The sequence below is a fragment of the Cylas formicarius genome, unplaced genomic scaffold, assembly GCF_029955315.1.
Source record: "Cylas formicarius isolate icCylForm1 unplaced genomic scaffold, icCylForm1.1 PGA_scaffold_2__14_contigs__length_35257938, whole genome shotgun sequence".
Taxonomy (NCBI): domain Eukaryota; kingdom Metazoa; phylum Arthropoda; class Insecta; order Coleoptera; family Brentidae; genus Cylas; species Cylas formicarius.
In genome coordinates this window covers 24867080-24881779 of record NW_026844319.1, presented here as the reverse complement: position 1 = coordinate 24881779, position 14700 = coordinate 24867080, and the positions used below count along the sequence as shown (strand labels likewise).

The following is a 14700-nucleotide window of genomic DNA, read 5'->3' as shown; positions in this document are numbered from 1 at the left end:
GGGGTCACCTTGCTCGTTTGCGTGTGTTTATTTACTGTGCACACTTTCATAAACAAATGTGGAACTTATGGAAAGCATCATTTGCATGTCTTTCAGGTCATAGCTTTTCTGTATGTACTTGGATAAAATTCGTAAGGAAAAAATAGATGTCTCTTTCATTTTTGAAATAATATAATATTACATCAAATATTATTTAGAAAAAATAAAAAATATCAATATTACATCAAATATTATTTAGAAAAAATAAAACTTCTACATCACAAAAACGCGATATAAATTTTTTGACTTAAAATTAACTAAATAAACATACCTTAAAGTTACCAACTCTTTATCACCTCTAACCTGTTCGTTGCATTGTCTTAATTAAAATAAATTTGCATATAACGTAATTACATGGCAGCCAGATCGTGGTTACCAGATTGTGGTACGCTGCTAACGAAATGTAATGGGCATAAAGCTTAAAATATTAAGTGGGCGTGCGAATTCCGCCATTCCTAACCTTTCTCGATTTTTTATTTAACTGTAAGAGACAACCAGACCAAATATCATCGCCGCAGCAAGATACGCGGACTAAAGTGATCAGATTTAGAATCTGTTTTGCTTTTAAACCTGAGTTTATGGGATTTGCAGCAAGCACTAAAATCATCTGTCAGATAGATAGATCACTATTGGGTGTCTATCCATCAAAAATGTGACATATGTGATTTATTTATGGTGAGACGTTGTCACCATCGAGAAAGTATCCCGAATCAAGACCTTTTGTATCGCTTAAAATAAAACTTTATTTCGCGTTCTGTGTAATAAATGTTTTTAAAAACGCTCTCCCGAATTTTGAACGTTTAAGTCAAATAAACTTTTTAATTAGCGGCATAAACGTACATCTGAGATATGTAAAAATGCTTTTTATATTCAAATATGTCTTTCCCGAACATATGAAGTTTCTTCTCATACTACCGTAATTGTGAGATCAAATTAATGCGATGTAAAAATGCTTTTTATATTCAAATATGTCTTTCCCGAACATATGAAGTTTCTTCTCATAGTACCGTAATTGTGAGATCAAATTAATGCGATGATTGAGGATTTTTACGCGCAAATTATGTGAATAAATCATCAAAAAACTTTTAACTTGGATTTTGATAGTTCTACACTTTATTGCCTATTTGTTAAGTTTTTTATGCACATTTTCAGAGGCGGTAATAGTTGTTATTAATTAATTAAAAATCTTCTACATCAAAAATAATATTTATCTATTTATCAACGGAAGAAGTCTAATTAACAGTATGCAATAAGCTTTACACTTAAAACCAAAGCAAAAAAGAATTATTAAAAGTATTAACTAGAGTTAGAGATATAAAAACAAAATAAGAATACTGCTAATACCACAAAGAAATTCATAACTATATGAATTATTATAGACTTGACCCAAGAAAATGCTGAACGACAAAAAAATCAATTAGACTGTGGTTGGCTAGTCTAGCAGTTCTAAACTGTCGTAATTTGTACGTTGAATTGGATAATGAAAACTATGAGTCGCTCGAGTTGCTCTGGAAGGCATACGAAGGCTAATTTTATGAAGAATTCCGTAGGCAAAAGCTTGTCCACGGAGAAAAAACTAACCAAGGTTATAATTTTGCATTAGCCGCATAGGTTAAGATTTGCTTCTAAAGATATCCGAGTAGATATCTTTAGGAAAATAAGTGCGTGGACATAATTACCTGTGAGTTAAACGGATTAGTTGCACAACTTGCGAATGTATCCGAACTGTCCATACTAGCCAGATCGGTACCGTTGGCCTTTTTCGATGGTACCACGTCCACTTCCGTGAACGCCCCCATAATTTGTTGCGGTATCAAAGTTTCCAACAACACTTCCGGTTTCAGTGTCCGCATTTCGAGACATACCGGTGTCCGAAAGTCGCTCGTCGCCAGAGGCATGAGGTTTTCGGCGTCCACGAAGTCCTTATAGTCCTGCGGAGAAGCGAATTTTAACCGATTTGAATGAGTAAAAACAAGTAGTCCGTTTGTTTGTTTTTGCGCTCCTGCGATACACTCGCAGAAATAAAAAACGAATTAAAAAAATGAACCTTAAATTATGGTTTAAAAGGAATTTAGTCAAAGGGCCGCTACTCTATTGGCTCAAATAATGATTATAATAGTATCCCAATTACATGTTTATGTTTCCTCGTGCAAGTATGTATTAATTACAGAACAACGAAATTCGTAAAAACGTCTATTTGCGGCAGTACCAGAGATTAAAGGGAAGGTGATCTAACATTCGATAATTTCAAGAAACAGGAAGAAAAATAGCAATTAACAGATAGGAATAAATTAAAATATAGAAATTTGGCAGATTGACGAAAGTACCAGACAAAATCAATTATGATTATTCAATGATTTTTGTTTGCAAGTGATTATCACCCACAAAATGGGACGCCACAGGTTTCCATTGCTTAGTAATTTACCGAGACCAAAAGCTTAGCGTTTTTCTAGGCAAATTTGAAGACAGTATTTAACAACTATTCTAAAAATCTTTTTTAAATACGAGGGCTGCCTTTTATATTTCGGGATTTTCTTAAACTAGTCCTACCATCTGGCGACTAACGTTTTTATAGGGAAGTTTGACATTGTGAGGTTAGGTTTACTCAATTAGGTTTTGGCTAAAGAGTGTTGTTTGTGTTTTTTGTGATAAATTTTTAAAAAATGTGACGGTTAAAAATGGAACTTAATCGGGAGCATTTTCATGCAATAATTTTTTACAACTTTAGACGTGGACTTAATTCGACTTTTGGAGTTTATCGCTGGTTTTCGGACTTCAGTCGTGGTCGTAGTTTTCTTAAGGAAGAATTTCGTGAAGGTCGTCAGAAATCGGTGGTTGTCCAAGAAAACATTGACGCAGTGCGGAAACTGATTTTGCAGAATTGTCATGTGACTTACTATGAGATTGAGGTACCTTTGAGCATTAGTGGGACCAGCATACATACAATATTGCATGAACATTTGGCCGCTAAAAAAATTTGTTGGCGTTGGATTCCACACAATTTGACATCAGCTCAAAAAAAGGCTCGTGTTGATTGGTGGAAGAAAATGTTAAAAAAATACGATCGCGGTGCTTTCAAAGAAGTCTATGATATCGTGACAGGTGATGAATCATGGATTTATGCATATGAACCTGAAAGTAAGCAGCAGTCGACAAAATAAGACAAAGCCCACAAAAGTTGTAATTATAAACACAGGCAATTTTAAACGCTACCTAAAACGAGTACAAATTTACCGCCAAACTGAAAGGCCGTGACTCTTCGAAAAGAATTCCCCTACTACTAGTATTAAAGGAATCACGTTGTTTTGACGAGTTCGTTTGGCTAGATGCATGTGCTTCTCAAACCTATGCAAAAATTTCGTTTTTTCGTTTAGTGGTAAAAAGTGTATGTAAATGAATTGCACTCAATATAAGTCGGGCTTCGACAATTTTCTAGGATTATTAAGGCTTTGTTGACATTTGCCTCAGCTATTTTGCAATATGGGGCAAAAGTAAACATTATTTCGGGGTAAATGTAGACACTCCTTCAATTTGTGTTGAAAGTATTTCAGATGCCTCGAAAATAAGAGAGCAAAACAAATTGGCTCGGGATATACAAAAGAAGACGTCATTAGTGCTGTGGCAGATGTTCAGTACCACAACAAAACTCACCGGCAAGCTCAAGAATATTATAATGTTCCTATTGCAATAATTTCCCAAAGGATTAATTAATGCAAAACTTCCATGGACTCCACTGGTGCAGGCCGCAAAACAGCAGGGCGAAAAACCAAGAAACAAAAATCAATCACTGTACCATCAAAGACAGGGCAAAGACCAAAGAGAATGAAGAAGTGTGAAAAAAAGGGAGCTATGAAAAAGAAGAGGCAGAAAAAAACAGAGACTTCCTCAAGTGACGATGATTCAATTGAATCCTTTAAAAGGGATTCAGAGAGTTCCTGGGAAGAAGATTGCAACAAAAATAAAGAAGTTATCACTCTGAAGAGCACAGATTTGAAAAATGGTGATTTTGTTCTTGTTAAATTCACAGATGGTAAAAAAAATACGAATATACATAGATACTTGTGTTCTGTAAAAGATAGTGACATTGCAGTAGTAGCTCTCAAATCTATTGAGGAAATATACCAAAATTTCACCATCACTCAAGTGATTTCATTTTAGTACCGATTTTGTTATGTGTAGTTCAACAATTTGTTTTCTTTTCCTAATGTGTTACTAACTGTAAATTTTGTAATAAATAAAACTATTTGAAATGGAGTTTTTTTCAAGCATATATGTTCTCCAATAACTTTGGGGTAAATGTAAACACTGCAAAATTATCTACTAGCTTATAAGGTTAGCGCTCACATATACCCCTGCATTTTCTTGAACCTAGAAGGATCATTGAGGTTCATTGAGGTAAACATTGCCAGATAATTTTTTTAAAGTAGTCTCGCATTTTTATTTTTAATATTATTCTGCATTGTAGTAAAGTTTACGGTTCAAACAATGCCCCAAAAATTATTTTGTAGTTAATATTAGAACATTAGAGTCATAATTTAGAGATGAAATTGAAAAAATATCAAAGTTGCAAAAATTGTTTACTATTCCCCCGATCGACCCTATGCTGTTCTTTGAGCATTAAAAACGTTGAGTTGATGAGCCATATAGTCCTGATTTAGCACGTAATGACTTCTTTTTATTCCCATACATTAAGAATAAATTACGTGGGCAACGATTTTTAAAACCAGAAGAAGCGATTGATGCGTTTGAAAAATGCTTTGAAGATTGGTTTTATCGAATGCAAAAGTGATTTGATCATCAGGGTGAATAATTTGAGAAACGATGAAGTCATATTTGTTGGTAGCTTATAGTTTTTTATTGCAAATCCCGCAATATAAAAGGTCTCTCTCGTACCTATGGAAATAAATAGACAATCAAGGCCTTAGACATAATAAAGCTAGTTTTATGGCACAAGACAATTCTGAAAAATGTTGTCGAATGACTGGAAGTAAAGAGGCTGAATTTAAATTATTGCACCAGGTCATGTTTATGGAATCAAAGTTCAGAAAGAAAGGCAAAATCCTTGATAGTGAACATAAAATATGTTCATTCTTGAGGGTTCAAATGAGGGTTTGTGAGCACAAAAGGTGACAACATAAAAATATTACTAGTGATTGTTAAGCATTAAGGAAAGGTATTAAAGTAGTATGGGGAAGAGGAAGAAGATTACACGTTAAATTTCTGAAATGCAACAGAACTATTGATATTTGAGTCGTGTCAAATGGGAGATTATCCCACAAGAAAGATTATTACTAAGATAGACTAGTATTTCTGAACCGTCATATCATTCCCGACGGATATATAAAACACCAACTTCGTATTGGGGAAAACAAAAGATTATCAACTGGTTGACCGGCAAAGATTTGAAGAAAAGGGGATTAGAAAGGATCATTTTATGTAATATGGCGGGGAATATTGGTTCTACTGAACTTACGATTCGAAATCCTTTATTGAATTTACCATTTCTTCATATAACCCATAATAAAACCTGTAAAGTTATTTTAACATTTTTCTTGTTACAATAAGATTCCCCTTAATTTCTTTTTAGATCCTATACGCCCAGGTTTCTTATGTTGATAGCCATTATTTTTGAAATAATTACAATGAGTAATAAGATTATTTTTGCCTTTCGAAGCTTAACACTTAGCATAGCATAGAAAATGACTACATACGAAAGCTGGAACCCCTTCACGAAAGCCTGTTGGCGACATATAAGCCTGCCTAAAATAAACATACCTATATTTTACTCAGTAATGCTTGACAATCTTATACCAAATCCTTAAGTTCTTGGGTGTCGAAATAAATTCAGTATTGGACACTCCATTTAAGATAAAAATTTAATGTCATAAAGGAACTCATTCCACCTGTCTCGCTTCGTGATCACCTAATTAGACCATTTTCGAAAATTAATGTGATAATAAATAAGTGTGATCAAGTAACGAAACGTGAAATTGTAAAATGACTTATTTTTATTAGTTTGCGCCAATGTTGGTAGTCTGTAATCAACTCGGTTTATTGGCAATAAAACAAGCTTAATTACATTCTGATCACAATGGATAATTCGTAGTCCGTGAGGTTTAATATGAGTTAAAATTTTAATTATACGCAGCTTATTCGCGGAAAATTTACATATCAACAAATATTTAAGAAAGACCATGACGTAGAATTAGCACAATTCATCTCCGCGTACTTAAAATAGTTCGTCGAAATCGTAAAATTATAAAAAAGTGCATTTTGAATAGTACACTAACAGTAATTTAGAACGATTAGCGTTTAGTAGTATTGGTCATGCATACCACCACCCAACAACAACAGGCTATCATATACCAAACAAAATAGATGTTATACATGCAACGATTCCGGCATGCAATATACCACAAACCTCATTATTTCCATCATGCAAGACTGTTTATTTCTGTATTAATAACAAACGTGATTGCAATGTAAGTATGCATATAAAGTTTTATTGTCCCATCCATTGCCAACCTGAGATGAATTCTGGCTGAAGCGAAGGAGTATACAGGGTGTTTACAATATTGGCATGGTATCAACTAACACCATAATTTCGTAAATTTCGACTTGAAGATAGTCAGTACAAAATATAAATGTAATACGTTTTTTAACTTGTTATTTGGTTTCTTTTAATTAAATTTCTTAAATTTTAGCTAGCAATTTGGCAGTAACCTTTGTCAATTGACAATTTTTTAAGAATACTTACTAAAAATCTCTAGGTATTTTAGCATTTGACATAATTCTTAAATTACTATTTCTGCAGTTCGTTATTTATACAGGGCCATTCAAGGTTATGTGAAGCGGCATATTATGACCCAAATGCCTTACATTCGAAATTTTTGGTGGTTGTTTTATAGCATTATTTTTATAATATACAGGTCGTCCCAAAAGTGCTATATATATTTGAGCCCTTTCGAGTTTTTAAGTGAAAGTTTTATTGGATTTAGTTGCCTGTGTTATTTAGTCTACCAGTTTGGCTTGGATTGGCTCTGCTTATAGAGCATTAAGCACAGTAGTGTGGCAACTATGGAATATTATGGTCAAAGTGACTTTAATTCATAGTTATCTTGTTTTGGCTGGAACAAAACATTCTGCGAACGTATAGAAATATTTATTTATTTATTATTTACATGGCTCATTTCCCGGCACTTGAATGTTCTCCTTTAATAATATTTCGGACAGGATTTGCAAATTTTAGTTAAAAAAAAACGTGTCTAACACGAACTTGCATATTGTCTGGTGTTGGGGTTAAGTCTGGGGATCTGGTTAACCAATTTGCGATGATAGTTTGTTTATTTGTTCATCTGAGTTTGAGCCAATATTCTGATGTATAAAGAGACATTTTTTAATAACAGTGGTTTGGTTTATTTTTTAAATACATTCAACTTGCTATTGTTAATATTAGAATTTGCGAGAAAGTATTGCGCAGATCAAAACCAAATCAAACATTTATCTTAAAAACACCAAATGAAAAAATATGGTGTTCTATTTAAATTGATGAAGGTAAACCGGTTATTTCAAATTCTACTATCACCATTGCGATGTCGCTAAGAGATGAGGTGCGCTATACCTCACGGGCAAATTGCGTATCGATGAGTAGGACAATATTCCGCTAAAAAATTAAAATTATAGGACAGAACAGTTTCTGATTTTATATTTTAGTAGGTTATTTTAAAATTTAGAAAAAAAAACTAGCCGGTGAATCCTGTCACTAGACGTAGACTGAAAAAATCGAACGGCAATAAAATTACAATCACTGGCATGATATCAAATAGTGTCTAACACGTCGTTTTATTTGTAGTACATACTTGCGGCTTGCGGCTGTGGTAATCAAAATCAGATCTTTTCTAGATTCATCATTCTTCAAATTTTCTCTTCACCTTTTTTTATTTTCCATGTTTCTCAATTATTTTTACGCCACTCTTATAATGATTAATTTGTTAGAAAGGCAACTCTTATGTTCATCAGGGTTAGAAGTAAAACAATCTTTGTTGGGCTCTTTTAAAAAGTGTCAGTGTGTGGAGTGTTATGCTTAAAGTGACTGCGGTTTTGATTAGTAGTCAGCTTACTTTGGCTGGGGCACAAAATTCTGAGAAAAATTAGCGAGTAATTGCCGTTGAATATTAATAGCAAAAGTTGATTGTTAAAACAAGATTTATTGTGGTTTATTGCGTTTAATAGAGAGCGCTTCATCGTTTCTCTATATAACTATAAATAGTTAGACACTCGACCATACTGAGCTTATGAAGGATGACTCATTCAAAGACAGTAGTCAAAGAAACGCATAAGGTACACCCTATAAGGCGAATAGAGCAAATCTGAGATACGGTCCGGCTAATACCGCACAATGCGATCTGAAATGATTTCAAAATTGCTCGGAAGATGAGCGAGAGTCAGACAGAATTTTTTTGAAAAGATGTGACACATGTTTTAGAATAGATATAGCTGAATTGTTCATTTCCCTTGCAAAATTGACAGAGCAAGATATAAAAATACTTGTGAAAAGATTTATCCAGTACGCACTCCATTTTTTCAATCAAAACCGACATTAAAATCTTAGCTAAACAGGGTGGTTATATGACGATTAAGGCAAACTTTCTTTATAGAAATTTTACTGGTTTACGATATACAAGTTGTGATTTTTTTTACAAAAATTGCTATAATTACAACAATTTTAACAGTAGCGTCATTAAAATTTACCTCCGAAACTCTTAATGTAGTCATAGAGCGCGCTAGCTGTAGTCACTTACACCCTATAATTACTAGATATTTGCTGAGAATACAAGCACTTTCGAAGGACATCAAAAACTGTCATTTCTGGACGCTTTTTCAGCCGATAAGATCTGTCATTTCAAATTTTACCTTAAAACAATAGTACCAGTGAAATAGTTTTTGAGATATCTACGATCAAATTGTATTTGTTTATTAGAATATTAAAATGCACGGTGGACAGAAACGACATTTATTTTTTATTAACAAAAGGGCACCTATGATCGGTTGTAACATCACTAAATTAAATTTTATTCTTTCTTGCATTTTCAAAATTTGTCTAAAAACTACAAAAACTATTAAAAACCCAAATTCCTAAATATCAATAATGCACAATAATATCAATAAATGACCTTCATCTATAAGTTTTTTAAAAAATCTTTAAAAATTGGGCGAGAGTCATCGATCATTTTTAATTTCATTGGCAACTAATTGATTACAGAAACAATTGCCTTTTTTGTAACCGTTTGTTTATTTTTCAATATGGTCATTATTGACGGTATTAAAAAATCCAATGGGCTTAGGTCTGGACTTAATAATTAATAATAATTGACCACACTTTACACTCTTTACGAGCTACACTAAAATAAATTACATACATAAAAATATCTTTGGATGCCAGCTCCAAAATTATTATATAAATATATATAACTTTTTCAGTTTCTATATAAAACTTCCACACTCCGCATCTCGCAGACTAGCAAGGTTTATATAAGGCAAGTTTAACTTAATCGCCATGTAATTATGTAATTAACTCGAGTTTCAAGCTTTCCTTTGGGTTTTGGTTAGAAAACCGATCTAATCCTTACCTGGTAACTGGGTCAGGATTTTGAATGGAACATGCTACCGACTTTAAATTTGAAGTCTGATTTACAAGTAAATAAGTGCTTTTGATATATACGAGGCATGTTTTTATTGGCAATGTCGAAGTATCGACATTACACTTAAAAGAATTGTAAAATCTGCTTCTAGAATTAAATATTCAATGTATTTCCTAACAAAACTTAAATTCAATGATTGATTTACATTGAAATATTGATGGGAATAATGCATGAAATCTGTACATCTATAACGATTGGAAGAGCGTCGGAGGTCAGGGGGGTGTCTGAGATTTACGCCTACCAAAGGTAAGATTAACAATCCGACGAGAATGGGAGAATGGTCCTAATTCCACCGTTCCACCTGATCCAACATCGTAGAGTTGAAACAAGTTGTTATCACGTATACTTTTTGCTGACTGACTGTGACTGTGTATGTGTTTCTGGAAGGACACCAGGAGATGTGCAAGCAAGCGTAAGACACCAAACTATAGGTCGACAAAGTAAGCTTTCATTGCACGTTTCCAGGCATCGCGTAACATCAAAAAGCGCCCAACAAAGACAAACAAAGAGGGTCGGTAATAGGTACAGAGAGAGTGCTCATTGCACGAACACACACCGATAACACAAAGGCTTCTGTACAAAATAACACGCCGTGTACAGGCCGCCGCTGGGCACTCACCTGTTTATGGCTATTCACTTTTGGTCGTGCGCAGCGGCACACACTCTCCCCTACATTGGCCGCCATTACTGTCACTGTAATCCTGAAAATGTCGTTCGCATTGCACTTCAGACGATGCACTCAAAAAATGGCTACCGAGGATACAACCAATTTGGCTGCCGATTAAAAATTACGAGGCACAAGACAAAACTTCTTCTTTACTTTCACCCACCATGATAGTGACACGAAGCGCTTTTATAAATATTCCGACATTGCCAAAATATTGAATGAAAGCTCAATTTATAGTGTGGAATGAGTGTCGTTTGCGTTTTTGAAAAACACGACAATATAACAAAACAACCGGAATCTAGTCAACTACTAAATATAGCCATTTTACTTTTTGCATGCCTATAAATTCGATTTTATCACAATCAATCAAACAGCGCGCTACTTTAGCGTGTGAGGTGATCATAATGCGAAACCGTATGGTGTAGTATATGGAACCAACTGGTGAAAAAAATGTCCGTCAAATCGCATCTACATGTCGTAAAGCATTTCAAATTGCAAAACATCGTCCGATATCAAACATCCTCAAAAATGACAGCTATCATCAAAATCAAAGGTTATTACCATGTGTTTAGCTCCACACAATCATCATTTGAGAATTTCGATATCGGTTTTGGATCAAAGCGGTACAATTTTGTCTAACAAACTCGTTTTTGAATATGGATCGGGTATGGTGGAATAAAATCTAGGCAGTGAAGAGTGCCGTGAAAGAGAATTATAAACGAAATACTACCTTGGTTGTGCAAAAGCAACATTCGTATTCACTAGGAATTTCGTCAATTTTGTCAGCCTTCTTCAAGGTATCAGATTTTTTGCTGTCAGCCTAGGATAGACACAAGTTAAAAATATATATTATGTAAGAATTACGAGCATGTTTCAATGATTTGTTAATATAAATGTACACTAACATTCACAGGAGGTGCAATATTCAACATGAACATGTGTCTATTTGAGAACAACACGGCAAATTACAACAAATTTAAACCGTCTCGTCGTCTCATGTAGCTAGAACTCACAGTACCAATCTCTTCGAATCTACGAGTGATAATATAAATGTTTGTCAGTTTCAAAGGCAGGTTAATAGAACAGCGCTCCTTTAAGCTACGCTACGATCTTTTATCTGGTCGTCTTCCCAAAAAAAATAACAGTAACCAGATCTACAATTTGTATGTATGTAAGTTTCAAATCAATTTTTGTATTGCCGATGTAATTTATACGTCCATGAGCATAGCTTAGCATAAGCTAGGGTATTATGGAAGTAATTTCCAAACTTTTTTCCTAACTTGAACATTCGTTATTTTCCTTCATATTTCGATCAAATTTGAACATATCTTCGTTACTGTTTCTAACCGCAGATTTATTAATTTTTAATGACTTTCCTAGAAACTAACGCTGAATATAGAAATTCTCATTGCCAAGAACGGATGTGCATATGGAAAAAATGGCAACAAATTTACTTGCTCGAGATCGTGTCATAGAGATAGGCAAGCCGAACAAGGAGAGACGCGTTCAAACCCAATGTTTTTGTTGTCACACACCTTCGATCCTGTTTGCCAAGCCGGATTCTAACTGCTCTTACCAAAGTACCAATGTGCTTCAGCGTGTATAGTGTGTTTAAAAGACGTATACCCAGTTTTGTTCACAGCGCTAGAGGTATTAGAAGTCAAACAATCACACCTAAGCTAGAGATGCTATTTAGCACCTCAAAAAATGGTATTTCTGGAATTTTAATGATGTGAATACTTAGTGTTTGAAGGAGAGAACCACAAATAAACCTATTTCATAAAAAGCTTTTGGAATGTTCATTTTTTATGTTAAAACCATTGTTTTTTTTTTCAGAAGATGTAAACTAGATCTGTATATGGTAGCTACATGCTGCTGCTTTTTATTAAAATAAATATTATTTATTTCACTAGCCACTCTAAAATACCCAATGCTAAAATGATGACTAAATTCGTGTCACGTGTCATTCTAAGACTCTAGCTTCCTTAGACACTGTCTTGAGTTACCACAGACGTTACGTAGTTTAGTCGCGGGTTTCGGAGCTATCGGATGTTTTCGGTAGATTATACATACTGACAGTTTTTTGTGAGACTTGTCAATCACTCAGCGGATATTATTTGAGCTGTTTTCCAAAAATGTAACTAATGGTCATGGAAAGTGCAGGATGCAACACGTTAATAAATTTCTATAAAAATAGTCGTTTATTAAACTATGGTGTAATCTATTCATAATAAAGGGTGATTCAATAAGAGTTTCCACATTAAAATCTGAAATATTTTTGAAACGCCACTGTATTTCTTTATTATCATATGAGATTTCTAACCTCAAAACATAAACAAAATTACTCATGGACCAATATACGACTGAACAACGTGTAAAAATTGTGCAAGCCTATTATGAAAATGGACGATCAAGAAAAATGCATTTCGGGCTCTACGTGAATTTTTCGACCTTCTGAGAGGACAAATTGGAATGTGGTTCAAAAATTTGAGCAAACTGGATCTGTAACTAACCTCAAAGTCCCTCAACGTGCTCGTGCAGGTCGGTCAGATCAAAATATTGCCAATGTTCGCGAAAGTGTAGCCGAAGATCCAAACACATCGATTCGTCATCGATTGCAGCAACTGGGCCTTACGTATTCAACCAGACAGCGAATTTTAACAAACGAGTTGCATCTACACCCATATAAAGTCCAAATAACTCAGGAGTTGAAACCTCGAGATCGAGATCGTGTTTGCAGAATGGATACGAGAACAAGGGGTTCATTTTTCAACGAAAATCATCTTTAGCGATGAGACACATTTTCACGTTGGTCGCTTTGTAAACAAACACAATGCTCGTATTTGCGGATTGGAAAATCCAACAGAGATTGTTCAAAAAACAATGCATCCTTAAAAAGTGACTGCTTCGTGCGCATTTTGGTGCGGAGGTATCCAGAGAAACGATGCAATTGCTGAGGGGCAAGTTTCCTGGTCGGATTATCTCACGTAACGGCGGTAACAATTGGCCGTCGCGATCATGTGATCTTACTCCCCTAGATTTTTTTTTGGGGGTATCTAAAAAGCAGAGTGTATAGAAATAAACCAAAGACTATTCCAGAGCTGAAACAGGAGATTAGACGGGAAATAGCCGGCATAGAACCTGAATTGTGTCAAAAAGTGATAGGAAATTTCAATAAACGGATTACGTCATGCCACATGAGTCGCGGGGGTCATTTGAATGACATCATCTTTCATACCTAATTGTAATACACTAATCTAAAATGGCAAATAAAAATGTTTGTATATTTTTATATTCTTCCGAGTTTTTATTTTTATTTTAATGTGGAAACCCTTATTGAATCACCCTTCATCACCAAAATTTATCAACTAGAACATAAAGCGAAATAAAGTTAAAACAAAATTAAAAAATTGCATACATTTTGTGTATTGAAACAACTTATGCACTTATAATAAAATGTCTTTTTTATGTACATAGGATGTTAATGACCTCATATTTAACATAATTCTTAATGCTCTTTTTTGGTGAAGAGAAGGAAAAAGAAGAAGATACAGAAATGGCAACTCATTTTTCAGGCAGGAGTAAATTGATATATTTAGAACAATCAAGATGACTTGTTAAAGTCGCAATTAAAAAAAATTAGATCAAGCATTTCTCTTTTAGTCATTGTTAAACCACTGGAATATCCAAATATAAAATAGTGATTGTCTAGTTCTGACAGTTGTCACACTCATCTGTTCTTCAAAAAATTTCTTCCCATCCGGTTAACAACTTAGTGAAAGTGATTGAACTTAAAGAAACAATGGGGAACTTCTAGGACGTCATCAAGTAAATGCGAATGTAATTCGCGTGAAATTAGAGCAAACGGCTGAGCTCCACTCGACATTGTGCAGAGACTGGCAAGCATAGAATTCAGAACGGGGTACAAAATTGAATCCCCATCTCGCCATATATTTTGTAATCCCAAAATGGTGCCGTGTTACCAATTAGTTAAATCAACCCAATTATGTTTGTCTTTCGGGTCGCGTGCTCCACGTGACTACGAACGGTCTAGCGAAATGATCGATACTCACAACTAGGTTCGAACAGAATTCTTTATGAACGAAACGGAAATGAAAAGTTTGGGTTTTAAAATGAAATTGAAGTGTGGTATGATAAGAAACTTTGTTGGTTGCCGCTTGATATTACGTTACTTCATTTACATTGTAACGTCGATAAGCAACTAGAACTAGGTTTTTATGTTTTATGTCAAAAGCCAGAAAGCGATCATATCACTTTATCTCTTATATTCTG

General features: G+C 34.3%; 1 protein-coding gene across 7 annotated transcripts in view; it reads right to left on the bottom strand.

Annotated features, from left to right (window-relative positions):
• Positions 1-14700, bottom strand: part of LOC132698811 (potassium voltage-gated channel protein Shab) — a 130663-nt gene that overhangs the window by 13985 nt on the left and 101978 nt on the right. For all 7 annotated transcript variants that reach the window (XM_060665117.1, XM_060665124.1, XM_060665122.1 and 4 more), the window contains 2 exons: positions 11138-11227; positions 1719-1970 (listed from right to left, as the gene is read on the bottom strand). In XM_060665117.1, the coding sequence (XP_060521100.1) occupies positions 1719-1970; positions 11138-11227 (342 nt within the window). The remainder of the gene's footprint in view (positions 1-1718; positions 1971-11137; positions 11228-14700) is intronic.